Source organism: Terrapene carolina, unplaced genomic scaffold (assembly GCF_002925995.2).
Source record: "Terrapene carolina triunguis isolate 2854851 unplaced genomic scaffold, T_m_triunguis-2.0 Scaffold33911, whole genome shotgun sequence".
Classification (NCBI taxonomy): domain Eukaryota; kingdom Metazoa; phylum Chordata; order Testudines; family Emydidae; genus Terrapene; species Terrapene triunguis.
Window position 1 is genome coordinate 6077479 of NW_020698262.1, and position 21167 is coordinate 6098645.

Here is a 21167-nt window from a genome sequence, read left to right on the forward strand (position 1 = left end):
AGAAGTAGTTGTTCAAATGTAAAAATTACTACCCTTAATAATATGTTTGATTAGTAGTGCAAGGATTTATACACATATACATCTCAAATCAGGATCTTATCTCAGGATAAAAATTCAAAAAATTAAAAGTCATCTTAATCCTTCACTGCTTTTATTTAATTGTCCATTTGACATTTTCATGCATTGTATTCTTTACAAACTGAGGCCCCAACCCTGCACTCAAATGCACAGGGATTCAGGGTGTCTCTGTATAAGTGATGTTATTGATTTCCATTGAGTCAGTCATTCTACATCTAGGATTGTTTTGTCTTGTTTATCAAGACTTCTATTAAGTAACAAATGTGTCATTTTGAAATTAATTCCCAATAATTGAACACAGCTAAAAGCATTGCCAAGCACATTAGGCCTTAAATTTTACCTCCCCCCTCAAATAATTAAGATCCAGTGGGGAATGTACTCTGTCTTTCATATTGGGGACACACAGACGTTAACGCTGTTGGTACCATACAAAACTAGACACTTACCACCCACAGTTTTTGCAATATTTATAGGTAGGGCCCTACCAAATTCATGGTCCATTTTGGTCAATTTCATGGTCATAGGATTTTAAAAATCGTAAATTTCATGATTTCAGCTATTTTAATCTGAAATTTCATGGTGTTGTAATTGTAGGGGTCCTGACCTAAAAAGGAGTTGTGGGGGGGTTGTAGTACTGCTATACTTAACCCTGTGCTGCTGCTGGCAGCAGCGCTGCCTTCAGAGGAGGGCAGCCGGAGAGCAGCGGCTGCAGGCCGGGAACCCAGCTCTGAAGGCAGCGCTGCTGCCAGCAGCAGCCAGATCTAAGGATGGTATGGTATGCTATTGCCACCCTTACTTCTGCACTGCTGCTTGCAGAGCTGGGCCCTCAGTCAGCAGCTGCCACTATCCGGCTGCCCAGCTCTGAAGGCAGCAATGCAGAAGAAAGGGTGGCATGGTATGGTATTGCCACCCTTGCTGCTGGCGGGGCGCTACCTTCAGATCTGGGCACCCAGCCAACAGCCACCACTCTCCAGCCACCAAGCTCTGAAGTCAGCACAGAAGTAAGGGTGGCAATACTGCAACCCCCCCCCTAAAATAACCTGTGATCCCCCTGCAACTCCCTTTTAGGTCAGGACCCCCAATTTGAGAAATGCTGGTCTCACCCGTGAAATCTGTATAGTATAGCGTAAAAGCACACAAAAGATCAGATTTCACAGGGGAGACCAGATTTTACGGTCCGTGATGCGTTTCTCATGGCCATGAATTTGGTAGGGCCCAAATTATAAGGAATACTGTAGTAATGGTAAATCCTATCGAGCAGCAAACATCCATTTTAACGGTACTCACCTTACATATAAAAATTACATTAAATCCATCATTCCTATAGAATCCATCACTTCATTATAAGGCAAACAACTTTATGTATATGTATGAGACTACTGTACTATAACTAAATGACTGCTGACTGAGGCAAACCAAAGATTTGCCATGTTAACTTTAAACAGACATAGCTTTGTGTTGCTGGCCCTGAGAGCTCATCCCCAGATCGCCAAGAGGAGTTCAAGTTCATTGAGCAGTGTGGCTAGAGCCCAAAATTCTCCAGAGAAGCCATACCTGGCCTACTCCTTTGAATCTTTTCTGTAACCCAGCAGCCCACCTCTATGCATGAACCACACAAACAAATATGGTGGGCTCCTTCTCTCAGATCTGCAGCACTGACAGTATTCCCGGTGCTGGGCTGAAATCATTGCTGAAGCTGGAAACATGGAAATAAATAGCCTTTTTATTTCTAAAGCTACATTAATATCTAAGGTCTGGATGGTCAGGGCTTAGTAGGGTGACCAGACAGCAACTGAAAAAACGGGACAGGGGGTGGGGGTAATAGGCACCTATATAAGAAAAAGTCCCTAAAACCGGGACTGTCCCTATAAAAACAGGACATCTGGTCACCCTAGGGCTTAGTAACAGGGTATCTAGCTTTTCACATCTAGCTTGCGTGTTTAAAACCCACAATTTCAGCAACGAGACCAAGGGCCATGCAGTATGGAGCAAATCTCTGGTCCCTAGTGTGTGGTTTCTCCTAGGCAGGGTTGAGACAATATTCTGCGGGTGAACACAGAGCTTCAGTCCCCAGGGCTGTCAGTTTGACACCTTTTACCAGCACTAACCACACATGTGCAGAACACTTACAGAGAGTGGGGAAGAGGGTTTGGTTTTGTTAAAAGTTCCTATGTTCATTTCAGACTCTATTAGAAACATAGGAAAAAACGTTTGCTCAAATCTGCTTAGAGCAGGTCTAGCTGACGTGGAAGTTAAAACTTGAGCTGCAGAAGGGGAGACAAGAGAGAAAGTGTGAAAAAGCGGGAGGGGGGTGGGGGGGGGGGGTAATAGGAACCTATACAAGAAAAAGACCCCAAAATTGGGACTGTTCCTATAAAATCGGGACATCTGGTCACCCTAGCTGCAGCTGTCATGGTCGCTGCCACCAGTAGAGTAAGTAGACAAGGCAGCAAGGCTTGTGCAGCCCAGAATCATTATAAACTATACATTACACAAAGGCCCACTCTCTCCATAGCTTCTCTGCTTTCCATTGTGATTCCTCCTGACCCAGCCACAGCTGGACTTCCTTTGGGCTTTAGCTGTTTCGTTAAACTAGTGATTTACGCTGTTTATCCCCACTTAATTAAAGATGTCTAAAAACCCAAAGGTTACATATTATAGAGTTCTCTGCACGTGTCAAAGCAGAGCCAAAGCAGAGCCAAGCAAACATTTGCCTGACAAAAGATTAACCTCAACTATGGTATGCAATTCAAGTTATTATCACTAGGCTTGTTGATATACAGAGTAAAGGGAGGTAAACGAACACTAAATGGATCATAATTCATTGCTAGTAACTACATCATAGTTGAAGTTCATGCAGCTGATTTTAGCATAAAACATGCCTATGTTCCTTTCTTTTAGGATGTGCATTGATTGTAATTGGCTCAGTGCCATTGTGGTTTTTGAAAAAAAGATTCAGATTACTAACGGGATTATTTCCTTTTATCTTTAACTAGACATTGCTCATTTTGAAAAATTGTAATTTTGCTTTGGTATTTTATTTCATTTTTTAAAGAGAGTCATGCAAATTTTCAACATAAATTCCACCAATGGGTTATTTAACTTCACAGGTCACTTGCTAATTTTGAAGAATTGATTCCAACTTTTTTGAAAGTTTATTACCTAAACATATAGAAAACTTCTGTTATTGTTTTTTAAACTCAACAGCTTTTGGTAATCCAAAATCTGTTTCAGACCCAGGAACATGGTTAATCCATTGTTTTTATTCTTCCTAGTTAGGGTAACAATACTTCTGGGGATTAATAATTTACTGAGTTAAAAAGCAGAAGAGTAGATGAGAAAATATATTCTAGATTGATGATGGCTTTAGTAAAGATTGACAAAACTACTCCATATGCATTATGAGTCAAAAACTGAAAGTGGAGGTACACACATGAAATACCAACATTCATTCTTCTAGACATGAAAAAATGCAGTGCTTGTAGTGTTATGGATATATGTCACATCACTGGTTTACTTGCACTCTTCTCATGAAATATGTCAGGTTCAAGTTGACAGCTATCTGTATTATTATTCTCCTAGCAGACAGATTGCTTCTTATGGCAGACTTCAATCACAAGTATTGCCCTATCATTCCAGTAGAATTTATCATCCATATAATTTATCAGATATCCTTGTACTGGAAAGGCTATCAAAAGTAATCACTGCAGAATAGTTATAAAAATGCTACCAAGGGTTTAGAACGTTTTGCTCATTGTAACATTTTTAGAGAATGTTTATCTTTTAAAAATTATATATATCAGCAAATGGACCATTACAGTTTCAAATAAATACATGACATTTAATTTTTTAAACCTGGTACTTCTATTGGTTTATACAGGTTATGTGTAGGCGAGTTTAGGGATAAATTCCCAATTCACTGAGACTTCCTGAATATAAGCAAAGTTTAGAAAGAAGTCTTTAAAAACACCCATTTGTAAGAAGGGGAGGGGAGAGGAGAAATAACTCAACTAAGCTCTTAGAAAGATAGTAGTCTAATTTTTTTTTAGCAGTTTAAGTACATTTTATATCCGTTTATAAAAGGGAAATCTTGCCAGACAGACAAACCTGGTTGCTTTTTTTATAGGACTACAAAATTAGCAATCTAGAGAAAGCAGCAGTTTTAATATATTTGGATTTCAGCAAAGCAGTAGATGCAGGACCGAGTCTCAGCTGGCCCAAATTGGTGATTTGGCTGATTTACACCAGCTGAGGATCTGGTCTTGTGAATTTTTGCTCATAACATTAAATCATTAATTCAAATAGAACTTGGGTAGGAATAATCTCCTGACAAATGAAAACTGGTTGAAGGGCCATAAAAGAAAAGTTAAATGATAAACAGCAGTGTATTGAGTTGGGGGAGATATCTACTGGGCCACTGCAGGAATCAGTGCTGGATCTGGTCTGGATGACAAAAATAAACTACATTTTAATGAATTTCACAAATTATATTAAGTGGCAGGAAGGTGAAAATAAATACCAGAGAGGCCAGAGAAATAGTACATGGGACCCTACAGAGAGTCTGGAAACAGACAGAAAGAATATATTATACTGAGTTCAGTGGGGAGCTCGGCTTAAAAAAAACAATGGCATGAACTGGACCAAAATGATATTCATTTTGGAATATTGCCAGCATTCAGTTGTGTAGCCGAGAAGTAGATTTTGTGCTCATCCTGTATGATCATCAATAAGTATGCTACGTCTATTTATGTATGTTTAAACATCTATAGGAAAACAATCTAAAACACAGATATTCAATGAGAAGTGTGGAAAACTATAATGCCAAAGGAGACTTAGAAGAATCTGATCGCGAACTGCAAGTTAGAGACAAATGTGCACCATGGAATAGTAGAAAGGCCAATAGAATTTTAGGCTGCACAGAACCAGGGAATTCTGGTAATCCAAGTATACTCTGTTCAGTTTCTGAGCACATCTTTACTAAAGAAGTATTGACAAATTTAAAGAGGAGCAACAAAAATCATCAGGAGACTGGAAGGGCTAACCCACGATAGGCTTTCTAGGGTTTTTTTCCTTTCTTTCTAATTTTGGGTGTTTATATTAATATGAATTATATCCCATTTGTAGGGGTGAAAATAAGTTCTCATTTATATTTTTTAAATGTTTTCCATTTTAAAATGTCAGAAATTTGGCCTCCTCTGATTCAACTTGATCCCAGGGACTGACCTTTAAAGTCCTTCGGCTCCCTCTGCAAACAAACAATCTTCAGCACTGGGGAGGGGGAGGGAATTGGGATGGGGGAGGAGTGTTGGGTACATTTAATAAAACCTTTTCTCAAATTGCTGCTTCTGTGTGGTTTTACAAATTAAAACATAGATATTTGTTCTGAGGTCCAGAAGGAGGTGGGAGGCAGACCAGTTGAAAGTCTCTGGGTAAAAAGATAAAAGGGGTAAAAAATAAGGTGACATCATGGTAGGGGTCTACTGTAGACCACCAAATAAGGAAGAGGTGGAGGATAAGGCATTTCTAGAACAAATAACTGAAATATCCAAAACACGAGACCTGGTAGTAATGGGGGACTTGAACTATCCAGACATCTGTTGAAAAAGTAATTTGGCAAAACACAAAATTTCCATTAAGTTCTTGGAATGTGTAGGGGACAACTTTTTGTCCCAGAAAGTGGAGGAAGTAACCAGGGGGGACAACCATCTTAGACTTGATTCTGATCAACATGGTGGAATTGGAAGTGAATCTGAAGGTGGAAGGCATTTTGGGTGAAAGTGAGCATGAAATTATGATTTCATGGTTTTAAGGGAAGGAAGGAGTGAGAGCAACAGAATAAGGATAATAGACTTCAACAAACTCGTAGAACTGGTAGGTAAGGTCCCATGGGAAGAAAATCTAAGGAAAAAAGGAGTTCAGGAGAACTGTTAGTTTCTCAAGTAAACAATATTAAAGGCACAATTGCAAACTATCCTGATGTGAAGGAAAGATATGAAGCATAGTAAGAGGCCAATATGGCTCTAGCAGGAGCTTTTTAATGACCTGAAAAATCAAAAAGAAATCCTACAAAAAGTGGAAATGAAGACAAATTGCTTAGAAGGAGTATAAAAGAATAGCACAATCATGTAGGAATAAAATAAGACAGACTAAGGCACAAAATAAGGTACACCTAGCATGGGACATAAAAGGCAATAAGAAGAGGTACTTTAAACACATTAGGAGCAAGAGAAAGACTAAGGAAAATGTAGATCCTCTGCTTAGCGGGGGGAAAAAGAGCTAATAACTGATGACATCAAAAAAGCGGAGGTGTTTAATGCCTATTTTGCTTCAGTCTTCACCAAGGAAGGTTAAATGGTAACCAGATACTCAACACATTTAATATTAACAACAAGGGGGAAAGAATGCAAGCCAAAACAGGGAAAGATCAGGTTAAAGAATATTTAAATAAATTAGATGTATTCAGTTTGGCAGGACCAGATGAAATTCATTATAGGGTACTTAAGGAACTAGCTGAAGCAATCTCAGACTCATTAGAAATTATCTTTGAGAACTTCTGGAGGACGGGTGAGGTCCCCAAAGACTGGAGAAGGGCAAATATAGTATCTTTGAAAGGGGGAACAAAGAGTTCCCAGGGAATTATAGACCAGTCAGCCAAATTTCAACACCTGGAAAGATAGTGGAATAAATTATTAAACAATCAATTGGCAAGCACATGGAGGATAATAGGGTTATAAAGAAATAGCCAGCATGGATTTATCCAGAACAAATCATGCCAAACCAACCTAATTTCCTTCTTTGACAGAGTTCCTGACCTAGTGGATAAGGGAAAGCAGCAGATGTGTTATACCCTGATTTTAGTAAGGCTTTTCACCCAGCCCCACATGACATTCGCATAATGAAACTAGGGAAACGTGGTCTAAATGAAATTACTATAAGGCAGCTGCACAAATGGGTAAAAGACCTTACTCAAAAACTTATCAATGATTCGCTGTCAAACTATCGGGAAATTTGTGGGGTCACCCAGGGGTCAGTCCTGGGGCTGGTACTATTCAGTATTTTCATTAACAACTTGAATAATGGAGTGGAGAGTATGCTTATAAAATCTGCAGATGACACCATGCTGGGGGGGAGGGTTGCAAGTAGTTTGGAGGACAGGATTAGAATTCAAAATGACCTTGACAAACTGGAGAATTGGTCTGAATACAACAAGATGTGAAATTCACTAAATCCAAGAGCAAAGTACTTCATTTAGGAAGGAAAGATCTGCACAACTACAAAATGGGGAATAAACTGGCTAGGCACTAGTACTGCTGGAAAGGATCTGGGGGTTATAATGGATCACAAGTTGAATGAGTCAACAATGTGATGCAGCTGCAAAGAGGGCTAATATTCTACAGTGTAGAAACAGGAGAGTCGAATGTAATAAACAGGAGGTAACTGTCCTACTCTGCTCGGCACTGGTGAGGCCTCAGCTGCAGTACTGTGTCCAATTCTGGGCACTGCACTTTAGGAGAGATGTGAACAACTTGGAGAGAGTCCAGAGGAGAGCAACAAAAATGATTAAAGGTCTAGAAAACCTAACCAATGAGGAAAGGTTAAAAAAACTGAGCATGTTTAGACTTGAGAAAAGACGACTGATGAGGGGACCTGATAACAGTCTTCAGATGTTGAGGGCTGCTATGAAGGAGACTGTGATCAATTGTTCACTGAAGGTCAGACAAGAAGTAATGGGCTTAATCTGTAGCAAGGGTGATTTAGCTCAGATATTAGGGAAAATTTTCTAACTACAAGGGTAATTAAGCTTCCAAAGAAGGCTCTGGAATCCCCATCTCTGGAGGTTTTTAAAACAGTTTGGACAAACACCTGTCAGGGACAGTCTACGTTTAACTGGTCCTGCCACAGCGCAGGGGCTGGACTTGACTTCTCAAAGTCCCTTCAAGCCCTTCATTTCTATTATTCTATCCATTTAAACCTAAGTCTAGAAATGTTTATGTGGGAAAATGAAGAGATCCAGATATACATATGGGCTAAGAGCGAAACAAGTATTTGAAGGATAACATCATCAAGGAAGAGAGAAATTGTAGATGTGCATATAAACATATTGGGATGGGAACATTAAAGTTGAATATCAGGAGGAATTAACTGACAGAGAGTCATATCCTATCATCACATTTGAAGCAAAACTCCCCATTACGATCAACAGGAAGTTTTGCTTCTAATTTGACCACACAATATTGCCCAAACATGTTGATTACATTATAGAATCTGCCAAGGAAACAGTGGAAGTCCCAGTGTTGGGGACACGTAAAACATTAGAAAATAGACTGACGAGAGCAATCTTATAATAGCAGGGAGTTGGACTAGTCAATCCAATAGAGCTCTACCTTACACAGTTCTATATCTTCTGAAATAAATGTTTAGCTTTGATCAGGTCTAAAATCACATGCAAAACTTTACGAGTAGATTGTTCTCACTTCACAGATAACAAAATTTGCATATGCTGTTCTCCCCAGCTGCATTTTTGCATGAGTGTGGGTTAATATTCTCAAAAGGACTGAGGCTCTGCCTCCATGATTTGGGCGTAAATTGCCCTCACAAAATTGGTGCTGCCATTTTTGTACATGAATTCTAGCTACAGAGCTGAGAGAACTTCTGCCTATAACTACCTGAATTTCACACACAGTCAGGATTGTAAGCACTCGAATGTGTACCTACAAAAGAGTTTTTACCTTCTGAAAACTTACCTTGCCATTTCTCATGTCCAAGTTTTATACACACTAGAATTCAGATCTTTTTGTTTGCACATGCAAATGAGGTAGACACCACGGTACATGATTCGCACAAGCAAATGCAAGCTTGTTGCCATAAATCAGTGTTTCCCAAACTTGGGACGTTGCTTGTGTAGGGAAAGCCTCTGGCGGGCCGGGCCGATTTGTTTACCAGCCGCGTCCGCAGGTCCGGCTGATCGCGGCTCCCACTGACCGCGGTTCGCTGCTCCAGGCCAATGGGAGCTGCTGGAAGCAGCGCAGGCCGAGGGACGTACTGGCCGCTGCTTCCAGCAGCTCCCATTGGCCTGGAGCAGCGAACCGCAGCCAGTGGGAGCCGCGATCAGCCAGACCTGCGGACGCGGCAGATAAACAAACCGGCCCGGCCCACCAGGGGCTTTCCCTACACAAGCGGCGTCCCAAGTTTGGGAAACACTGCCATAAATCATAGAATTTGTGTGTGCAAAGCCTGTCCAAAAAAAGTGGCATGCATAAAATTGCATCTCTACATTTAGTGACATTTTTTAAAATAGATTTGGATTAGAACATGTCTGTACAGCACTTCAGAGATGTAAAACACTTTTCAAGCATTAAGTAGTGAAAAGTAGTAGTTGCCACCTGAATGTCTTATTTCTCTACATCTGTAACTCATCAGGCCAAATTTTGCAGTCTTTGAAAAATTTACCTGTACATCCAAATCTTTCAGCATAAATGAGAGCAGAATTTGGCCCATGACGCTTAGGGGCCTGAATCGATAAGGCACTTAAATACCTGTATGTACAAAAGTTTAAGCAAACGCATAGTCTCGCTAAATGAAATCATAGTACCACTGGAGTCGATAAGAAAACTCCCATTGATTTAAATCGGCAGGATTTCACACGTAGAAGTCAATAAGAGTAGTCAGTCAACAGGGCTACTCATATGCTTAAAGTTATATAGGTGCTTACATGCCTTGCTCAGTCAGGGCCGGAATGAAAGCTACCTGCAGAAATTTATGAAATATTATTCCCCTTCTTAAAATGATTAGGAAAAACGTTGTTCTTGCAATAATAATAGCCTCTTATTTCAACACCAGTACATCAAGGTCTTAAAGATTTTGACTAGTGTTTATGAATAATTTGATCTAATAGTAAATCAAGCGGTAAATTAGTCATCTTTCTAGTGGCTTTTATTACGATAGCATTTGTAGACTTTAAAAATGTCACTGACCATAGCACTATAAACAATAAATTAGCCATAAATCTGTGCATTTAAAGTTGTATTGTTCCACCTGACTGATACAGACTACCCTAACTGAACTGGTGGAAGAACTGAAGACCAGGGTTTATATATTTCACTCAAACACAGAGCTTACCATGCTATTGCTGTGGTAACAACGTTGATGGTACAATGATGTCCATCCGTTTATTTTTTTAAAAGTCATAAGAGCAAAACAAGAGCCAAGAAACAAGAAATCTGTCAAATATCAATAGAATAACACAATTTAGGTAACCAGAATTTCCCCCATAGGATAAGCAAAGAAATGCCACCTTGTCAAAAATGGATCTGAATTACTGCATGTCCGCAAAGCACTTCAAAGATGTAAGAGCTTTGTAAACACTATTATAATTCAAATAACTTAAGTTACAATGGCCAAAATATACATCTCTAACAACAAGTACAATTTTATAAAGCAAGATAAATTATCTTGCAAAGGCATGCATGTCGAATTGTTTACTTTTCTTTATCCACAGATCATGAAGGAAGTTCGGAGAGCATTGTGCAATGCATCAGCTGATGACAGTAAACTCTTACTTCTCAGCGCAGTGGGAAGTGTATTCTGTAGTGGCCTAGATTACTCATATTTAATTGGCAGGTTATCCAATGACAGAAGAAAAGAAAGCACTAGGATTGCAGAAGCTATAAGGTGACCCAAGCTTACATATGATCTCTAAATTATGAAATGCAGTGTGTGATTATAAAAAATATCTGTCAGGTCGAAGAGTGTTATATATTTAAGTGTTGATTGTATGCTAATTTCAGTCCTACAAATTCATTTAACAAGAAAAAGGAATGGATTTGCTGTAGCTTTTTCTTATGAGACAGAACTCTTATTTCCAGTACAATGTGTTAAGATTTATTTAGTTCCACTACCTCAGTGTATTTCAAAATTCTTCCTCAAGTCTCAAATTCAAATTGAGATGTAACTTTGTTTTTTAAATTAGCTGTGGCTTCATGTTTTAACATTGTTCCTCGAAGCCACATTTTACTTGTTTCAGTTTTCATCATTTTAATGAGTTTCAGTACAAATGGGGATCTATGACTTAGTCGTGTTATATTAATATAGCAGGCTTCTAATGTATTTCAGAACCTTATTAGAAAGGTTTCTGATATTTTTCTTACATTTAAATCATGTAATTTATATGTAAATGTAGTTCTATTTGCATAACTAAAATGTGGTTTTGCTTAAAATATCAGATTATTTTAATAGAAATCCAGGGTTTATGAAGTGCTGTCTATAAATCAGTCTACACTATAAACCATCAAATGTTCCCATTATCCACAATGGTATAAATATATGACCAGATCTTCAGGGGATGTATATCAGTGTTACTCCATTAGAGTCAATAGAACTACATCTTTTTACACCAGCTGAGGACTTGGCTCAGACTTATTATTTCCTACAAATATGTATTCCTCTTTTGAGAGCTTTCAAATTTTATGCAGTACATTCTGACATTATTATGAAGGAATCCAACTAAAGGGGATGGTTTGCTATAGATCTGGACTTCAGCTATATTAGGACAACTTGTTTTATTGTTTCATGATATAAATTAACAGAATTATCTAACGGAAGCCAAGCCATTTTAGTAATGACCTCAGTCTGTTGATTACCAGTGTCTTAGTTACTGCTGTGACTATTGTCAGTTTCAGGGCAATTGCACCTGTATTTCTTAGGGTCCCAGCAGTCACCTCTCTTGGGCAGAGACCCGCATGTCACTCCATCCTGACTGGGGGTTCTTTAAGGTTATACAGTTCCCTGCCTACACTGTGATCTCCCCAGCAAGCTAGACTGCCAAAAAAGCCAGTGTTGGTTCTTTTCTTTCTCCCCGGGGGCTGCCACCTGTGTATTGCTGTCAGTTATAAGTTATCACACAGCTCATTCTAAGCAAGCACATGTATTCTTAAGATAAAAGCATTACAGGGAAAACATTAAAAACAATAAAAGAATCTACATGCATGCTGAAAAGGTTACCAGAGCTCACCCCAACTCCAACCTTGAGCCCTGGTCAGTCCTTCAAAACCCACAACTGGGTTTTCCCTGTGGTAATAAGTTCATAATGGTCTCAGATTCAGAAGCAGAATCCCAACTGCAGTACAACTATTTCTTTATACAGCTTGGGCATGTGATCTGCAGTCTCCTGGAACAGATAATCAGCAGACAATTACCCATTCCTTAGGGCATAGTTTCAAAAGGCTGAGTTTTTGCATAACTGGAAGTGGGGAATTTGCATTAACCTCTCCCTAAGTAGATTTCCTGGGGAATACCTCACATTTAATGTCCCAAAGTCCATTCTTGTCTGGCACATTTTCAATGTAGACCTTTGAACTCCCGGACTTCACTTCACATCTGCCTCCTGGAGAGGCTACATACAATCCAAAATATATAAGATTTGCATTGAATACAATGGACCCCAAAGACACTTCAACTTAATTCAGTAAGGTCTCCCAAGAATACACAGGAAATTGCCATATCTGTCACAACTATTACAGTACAATTTGGATACTTCTATTAGACATTTCTGAAACTTAAAGTAGAGAAAAATGAACGTCTTGTAAATTTAATTATATAATATTATGGCTTAAATTTTCAGAAGTGTCTTGTGAGGCTGAGGACACCTGAAGGAGGCCTAATTTTTATGGGATGGACGTTCAGCACTTTCTGAAAATCAGGCACCTTCAAAGTGTGTCAAAATCACTAGTTATGTATGAAATTGTGTGTGTGTGTGTGTGTGTGTGTGTGTGTGTGTGTGTGTATATACACCCATACACACACACAAACACACACACCACAATCAATATGTAAATACTTGTTTAATGTTTGTTTTATAAATATGAATGACTAAATAAACATACATTTATACACACAAAAATCCCATAGATGTATAGAGTCATACATATCCATTCAACATTTAAACAAGTATGGACCAGACTGTGATACTCTGACTCACATTGGTAGTGCCTTACTCCACAAACAGTCGCATAGATTGTAAGCTACTATTCAGTGCAAGGAAGGGTATTGCAATATGGCCCTGTATAAACTGCTCAATGAAATCTGGTATGTCCCTCATATAGGGCCTGACAACAAGCAGTGAAGTCAATTGGATTCTTATTTAAAAGGGGTGTGGATCAAGTCCTTATACAGTCCATTTTGCCATCCTTTCTTATGTTAAAATCAGTAGTAGTCTCAGAATAACATCATTCCTCTCAGCAAGAATTTCAGATTCTGGCCCAGTCGGATTAGATTTTATGAGCATGGAAATACAATATTCTTAAACTTTTAACTTAAATGTCAATGCTTTTCTGTTGTTCAATCATTCCCTGAAAAGGGAGAAGCAGTTAACTGACTGACACAAAATAACACTGTAGAGAGAGAGAAAATGTTGCTTTATCAGTGGTTAGGGTGCGCCAGTGTATAGTAACTTACCCGTGTCCATTCTCTGTATCAGCTGAGAGTGGAATGTGTTCATATCAATATTATGAGATGAAAAGAATAATTCTCACAGTGTATTCCTTCTGTCTGTGCTATAGCTCTCATATGTTGATCATAGCCTAAAACAACAGGATTGCAGTTTGTTGCACAGGCCCTTTAACGGACTACAAGCCCTGATCCTGCAATGAGAGTGCTGTGTCCATGCCAAGCTCATTGCAAGATTCAAAAGTGCACATGAAGACCATATTTTCATGTCTCCTCTAGTAAAAACAAAAGCCTTCCAAACATAACATTTTCCCCTTTCACTGTAATAAGTTCCACTGTGCAACAGTGTTTACAACTTCCAGTGCAATTCTAAGAATGTCCCCTCACATTCTGCTCTCCCCTCCTGGGGTCCCCCTTTCTCCTTATAAGGCTGTCTTGTTTCTGCCAGGCTGCAGACTGTCTCCCCATGCAGCGCGTTTAGCTGCTGCCTCTGATCTGTGAAGGCAGCTGCAGGGGCAAAGGGGGTTTCCTCTGCCTTCTGCACCTAGCAGTCTGGGAGTCTTGATTTTCCTCTGCATTAGGCTTTTCCAGTTTCTGATCTGTACCAAAAATCAATAGGCTTGTGCCCATTGGTGCCCAGAATACTCTGAAATTTTGGAATTGATCAAGGTCACATTACAGGCAGAGAAATGCCCTTGAGTTAATCATTGGGCCTTGCTTTGCTCAGCAAAGCGTGAACTATAATTCCCCTTAATCTCCTCCTTTTCCAGTAATACATCTTTGCCTTCTGAGCCCATCGATACAGTACTACTTGCCTTGCCTAGTAACCTGTTCCGGTTTTATTGTCCATTGTATGAGGCGGAGCTCCTGAACTCCCTCTTCACTCCTTATTTTCTCATGTTCAGACTCAGGCCTCTTAATATTGATCATACTGTACCTCTTTGAAAAACACATCACTGTCGCTGTCAGTCCCTTTCATACATTGTAAACGCTAATATTGGGTCATCTCAAAGTCTCCTCTCTTTTTTTATTTTGTTGTTGTTGAAAATAAACCCCTTTCTCTTATATCCCAATCCAGCATAGTACCTAAGGACATGCTTAACTTTAAGCCTGTATGTAGTCACATTGACTTCAATGGGGCTAGTCACATGGTTAAAGTTAAGCATATGCCTGTGCTTTGCTAAAATCAGGGCCTTAATCTTTCCATGAGATCTGCTTTCATCTCCAGTATCCAAATCCTGCTCTCAGATGCACAAGTATAGGTCCCATTGATCTCAACAGGAAATCTGCAAGCACATCCAAGGACAAATGTCTTTAAAGGAATCATGGTCTTCCACAACATACTCCATATGAGACTTGGCAGTAATAGTATCACCTCTTGCTTTGCATTTTCCTTCTGCTAATATAATTTTGTATTTTGTTTGCCTTCTCTCTTGCTGTGCACTGGTTTGATGGAACCCATAATTTGTCCACAATTACACCCACACTTTTTCCTGATCAGTGTACAGACTGTTCTGTTTCACAGAGATTCCATACCCTTGTTCCTAGAAGGCAGGTGACTTATTTCAAAGCTCTTATTGCACTAAATTTACTGTGTTCTCACCCTCTCACCTAAATGAGCCAACCCATTTTGCATTTGACTGCATTATTTCTGCTTCCCCTCTTTTATCTCCCCCCATCAGTTCAAATTTGTTGTAAGAGGTGGGACAGGGAGATCTTTGTTATACCTTAATCTAAATCACTTCTAACAAAGATCCAGCAAGTGACCTCTGGTTACCACTCTAATAATCTCATTTCAATGTAGTTTTTTCCAATCTGTGGCTCCCCTTTGTGTCTCTCTCTTTCAGCTTGTGTGTACTCTTTAGATCACCCTGTTTTATCTCTATTCCATGGCTCAGTATGATACCTTACCATTAATCTTTGATGCAGAGCCTTGGGTTCTTTAACGTATGTATACAACAGTGCACTCATTGAGTTTCCCTCCTCTTTCATTCTGCAATATATTTAAAGGATTCCATCAAGTTAGCTAAGCAAGACCACCTGAATCCATGCTGGCCTTCCTTGAATAGAGTGAGAGCCACTAAGTAATAATACTAGCCCTAACCATACCGCAAAAAGGTACCATGTTCCAGGCATTCCAGTTACGCTACACAAACCAAATACAATTTAAGAGAAATCATTTGATATTCCATAGTATTCTTATAAATTAATTACAGACAAATCAGCTGAAGTGTTCATCTGGGGAAAAGCTCAGTAGAAGGCATAAAAACTGAGCAAGGCATTTGACATTCAGATCTGTTTTCAGATACGTAGTTTAAACTCAAGAACTAATTTAAGTGTTTCCCTATTCAAGAACTTCCTTTTTTTTTTATTTTAGGGATTTTGTAAAAGCTTTTATTCAATTTAAGAAGCCAATTGTAGTTGCTATCAATGGCCCAGCTCTTGGGTTGGGAGCTTCTATCTTACCACTGTGTGATATCGTTTGGGCAAGCGAGAAGGCTTGGTTTCAGACCCCATATGCGACGATCCGACTCACTCCAGCTGGCTGCTCATCATATACATTCCCACAAATACTGGGTGTTGCTCTGGTAAGGCACTTTTCTCCTAGAATTGCTCAGCAGGCTTGGTTAATTCCATACTGTTTTGCACTGTTTTTATGACTGTCACAGAATTTGACACATTTTACAGTCTCTGGTTAAGAGAGGGACATGAGAAGAGGGGCCATTTTCAAGGATGTGTCAGGGAAGGGACAAATTGCTTTGGCAAAGCTAAGGTGGGAGGTTTCAAAGTATCTTTCTGCACCATGCTAGACTCATGCAATAGCTAGTTAATAGGGTACACTGGGGCTTTACACTGCTGTCTGCTTCACAAGTGTAAATCTGGAGTAATTCCATTAGTCACTTAGTTTACCCCAGTGTAAAAAAAGATCAGAATTTGACCCCCATAATAGCTTATACTTGCTGTCCTGGATCAGTGTCGTATCATTGTCTATATACTGACAGTTACCCTTTCAAAATCACTGACATCACTATGCTGATATGAACAGCTAATGTATTTTTTTAATTTGCCCATACAATGCTTAGATGTCACTGCCAAAAACACTTTATAAGTACTTCTCACTAAGGAGAAGGATGAAAATATTTGCAAGTCTTATTTGACCACAGCACCAGGCATATGTGGTCTAGGACAGAAGGAAATCACCACCCAAGAGCTTGAGTGAGCCTTTTCTTTTGCAGGCAAATGAAATGTTGTTCTGCGGGAGAAAGCTAACAGCACAGGAAGCGTGCAGCAGAGGACTTGTGTCACAAGTATTTTGGCCAACAACATTCAGTCAAGAAGTGATGCTGCGAGTAAAGGAAATGGCATCTTGCAGCGCAGTGGTAAGAAATCTATCAGTTTTTGTTTCTATCAGCGAGATTACAACTCGTATTAAGGAATTAAATAGAAACTTGTTCAGTTATAGGCAAAAGGAATTTAGAACTATAACTTCACTGAAAACAGGGAAGGTGTGCTACAAGGGCTAGGCATGTACTAGAGAACTAGATTCTCAACTCCTGTAGTAAAACCTCTGGAGAGGAGAGCTAATGGAAGGAAGTCTGCTCATGGATTTCTTCCCAGGTTGTTTCACTTCCTCTTCCCAATATGGAATGGATTGTAGGGCTCATTGATGAACCAGGGGGATCCACACACAGAGCCAGGGGGTCAGCAGGAGACCTGCACCTCCATGTGGACTCTCTGTCCCTCCCTGAAGCTTCTCCTCTGCTCCCTGCAGCATGGCTCCAATGGAGTTGCATTGCCACTGCCTTTAAAAAAGGGACACCCCCCCACCCCAGTGAAGGGGAGCCAGTGGAGGGGAGGGGAAAATGTATGTCCCCATCTCCTGCTTTCATCCATCACCAGGCTGCCAATTCCCTCCCTCCCTCTCCCCCCCCCACCATAGTTTCTGACCCCACAAAGCATTCTTTTGAGGTCCATGTGGGAGAGGTGAGATCCATGCAAGGATCTTGGGAGCCAGATCTGGTCCAAGGGGTTATTACTTCCCTGTTTTCTGATTGCAGCTTAGTGGCTGTTAAAACCTCTGCATAGCCCTCACTTTCCAAGGCCCTTTTCCCATGTATATTCCTGCATCAGCCCCATCTAAGCTTTTAAAAGAAATGTAATGTAAACAGTAACAATTGAAACCACAGCCTCCCTAAAACAGCACTAACAAAATGAAAGCAACTGGTAGCCATTTGTACTTAATTCTTTAGTTATACTGCATGCCCCTGGCATTCTTAGGGCTTGTCTACACTTACATTGTATAGCGCTCTTACTTGCTGGCTCAGGGAAGTGAAAAATCACCCCCCTGAGCGCAGCAAGTCTGAGCGCTTTAAAGCGCTAGTGTAGACAGGCTCTGAGCACAGGGAGCCGCATTCCCAGCACCCAGAGCTAATCCCCTCGTGGAGGTGGATTATCAGGAACGCTGGGAGAGCTTTTTCCCAGCACTCGCACACGACCACACTGGCACTTCAAAGCGCTGCCACGGGAGGGTTCCCGCGACAGCGCTTTGAAGTTTCCAGTGTAGCCATGCCCTTAGCATTCTTTGACTTCACTTAAAAGACCTGTCGTTCAAGGCACAGTAGAGGCACAGAAGATTTTTAATTAAATCAAGTTTAGATTACATCTCGGAAAAGACACTCAGAACTAAACCCACCATGAATTGGTCTTTGGAAATGCAGCATAAGCTTATCAGATCAGGCTGATACGTCCTATATTATATGAGCTGGGAAGCGCTCTGAATCTCATCCTGCATTCTCCATTCCCCCACACACGGATCAGGTGTACAACAGCATCTTCTACTAAAGTCTGTTAGATTGAAGGAAGGTGTTAAGATAGGTGTTAAGCAATGGTCTCAAGTTGCAGTGGGGGAGGTCTAGGTTGGATATTAGGAAACACTATTTCACTAGGAGGGTGGTGAAGCTCTGGAATGGGTTACCTAGGGTGGTGGTGGAATCTCCATCCTTAGAGGTTTTTAAGGCCCAGCTTGACAAAGCCCTGGCTGGGATGATTCAGTTGGTGTTGGTCCTGCTTTGAGCAGGGGATTGGACTAGATGACCTCCTGAGGTCTCTTCCAACCCTACTTCTATGATATGACCAAGCATGAGCTACCTATCAAAAGGGTTAAAATTTATAAAGGAGTTAGGAGTCTAGATTGAGCTCAAAAGTAGAATATAATGGTCTCATTCTAGTTCCTTGTGGACAATTGTGCATAAAAATACAAAACAAAAACCACCATAAAGAAAAAAACCAGCAACCTTATAATTGACCTGTTTACAGTCTATTGAGAAGAAACACAGTTCTGGAATAGTAACAAGTTACAGTGCAAAACTGAGAGGATACCTTAGTCTAGGACTCAGTTGTTTGGCAGAGCTTGCTCCCTTTTGTCTCCCTTTTCTACAAACACTAACATCTTGTATTAACCCCCTGCCCTTAGAACACAGTGAAGCATGGAACATATCCCAATTTCATTTAACTAATAGAGTTCCTTTGGGGTTTTGTATGTAAAAAAAAGTAAAGAGAGACAACCTAATTTGGCTTAAGACAGTTTCTAAATTAAGGCGGCCTAAGTAAGGCCCCCAGTAATGGAGGCACCTGAAATCACTATTTACTTTTGAAAATCTTGGGACTGGTGCATAAATACAAATGTCTGTGCTGAGTATCAGCAGCTTCCACTGACTTCAGGTGGAGTGGTGGCTGCTTAATACTTCTGAAAAATCAGGTCCAACTTCTCTACACCACGGAGATAATTATTTAAGTGGTAAAACACTGTTAATACTGCTGTCCATAATAAGTCGAACAGATCAAAAATTTAAAAACACCTTTGCTAATATTTTCACTTTAGGTATTAGAAGAGTCTAAATGCCTGGTGCGGAGCTTCCTGAAATCTGGACTTGAAGATGTGAATGAAAAAGAGTGTCAGATGTTAAAACAGCTGTGGAGTTCTTCCAAAGGACTGGATTCATTATTCAGCTACTTGCAAGACAAAATCTATGAAGTCTGAAGTCATAGCTTAACTTCGAGAGAAAACATTCCAAGTGTAAACAGAGTTCAAACATTACCTGTGTTTGAAAAGCAGAGGGAACGCATCCTTGAGATGAATTTGTGACAGTGTATCTTAATACATATGGTTGTGTCAATTTCCTTGTGAGTTAAATTGAGAAGTTACACAGCTGCTTCTAGCTGGTTTGATTTTGTGTAATCAAGATGGAGGCAGGCTTGGTCAGTGCACATAAATTCTACTGAGTGCTGCATCATTCACATGCTCATCCAGTTAGAAGTGTACATTCCACATGCTGAAAAGCACTACTGTGGCCCAGTAAGGCACACCATCTGTAATGATTTATTTTGTCTGTCCTTTTTTTAACTTATTCTTGCTTTGCAACAAATGTCTGTGCTGACACTGAGGGCTCGATCTGAAAATCAGGTCACAGTAACATTCTGCAGACCCAGATTATTATACTTCAGAAATCTTTTAATTATTTTTTTAAGTTCTAACAATGTAATGGAAAAACCTGATAATTTATGTGTATAATATGTAAAGTTAGTTTTGGGGAAAAAAAAACTACTAGGATTTTTTTCTTTCATTAAATTTATTTAACTTATTTATTTTATGTTTTTATGCAACTGTTTATTGATCATATAGATATTATTTTCATACTTCCCTTGACTGGATTAATGGTTTCACATGAGAATGCAAGTAGCCCAGTGCATTTTTAACAGTGAGCTGTGTATACAATAAAGAACATACAGAAATCACCAAATGTCTGGGCACTAAAAGTGACAGCCATGTACGTGTTCCTTTATGTGTGAAATTGTACAAAGATGTATTGAAGTCGAGTCATAGTTTGTTAAACTTGTAAAGGAAAATCAGTGGCAGCTGCAATAGTGAGTCCCACACAAGTCTCTCTTCACTTCCTGCCTTCTTGAGGAGCACTGAAGGGCTTGCCAACAAAATGCTTTAAGTTTACTATTTTCTTATTAGCTGGACATTAATAACAGGGTGTGTGGTGCCCTTATGTGGCATCATAGTGTTCTTCAGGTTTAAACATCTCCTTTTGGTCTGAAGTCTACAAACAAACCCTTGTGAGCCTTAGTCTATCTGCCTGATTGCTCAGTTGTGGGATAATTAATACTCTGGAGGCGTCTGGGTCTGGGATAGGAGTTTTATAAAAAGGTGCTAGGTTTTGAACTGGGTGGAGACAGAGTTTTTGTTTTGCTTTTCCAATACTCCATGGCTGGCCACCCCATGATCTGGTTATGGGGAAGGAAAAAAAAATATCTATGGCTGTCCATAAAAACAGTCTGTGATAAGTGAAAGAAAAAAGAAAATTCTAATTTGCTGTTTTAAAATGTGACCCTAATATTTTTCAGCGACACTGACTTTTGAACACTGGATTCAAAAGTCTAGCAGGCAGTTAGGGAGGAAATAACATGAACATGTTCAGTGAATCGAACTGCCATATTAGTATGCCCAAATCAAAATCTCTCAAAGCAGAAAATTTGCACCTTTGTTTTTTTTAGTGATTTGTGCACTTGCTCTCCATCCTTGAGCTCACTGCCCAGATTACAGTTTAAAAGAACCACAAGTGAGCTGAGGGGTTTGTTTG

General features: G+C 39.8%; 1 protein-coding gene across 1 annotated transcript in view; it reads left to right on the top strand.

Annotated features, from left to right (window-relative positions):
* Positions 1 to 19735, top strand: part of LOC113409635 (chromodomain Y-like protein 2) — a 77808-nt gene extending 58073 nt beyond the window's left edge. The window contains exons 4-7 of the mRNA XM_026663778.2: positions 10577 to 10749; positions 15899 to 16109; positions 16758 to 16901; positions 19403 to 19735. Of these exons, the coding sequence (XP_026519563.1) occupies positions 10577 to 10749; positions 15899 to 16109; positions 16758 to 16901; positions 19403 to 19561 (687 nt within the window). The 3' untranslated portion in view covers positions 19562 to 19735. The remainder of the gene's footprint in view (positions 1 to 10576; positions 10750 to 15898; positions 16110 to 16757; positions 16902 to 19402) is intronic.
* The last annotated feature ends 1432 nt before the right edge of the window (positions 19736 to 21167 follow it).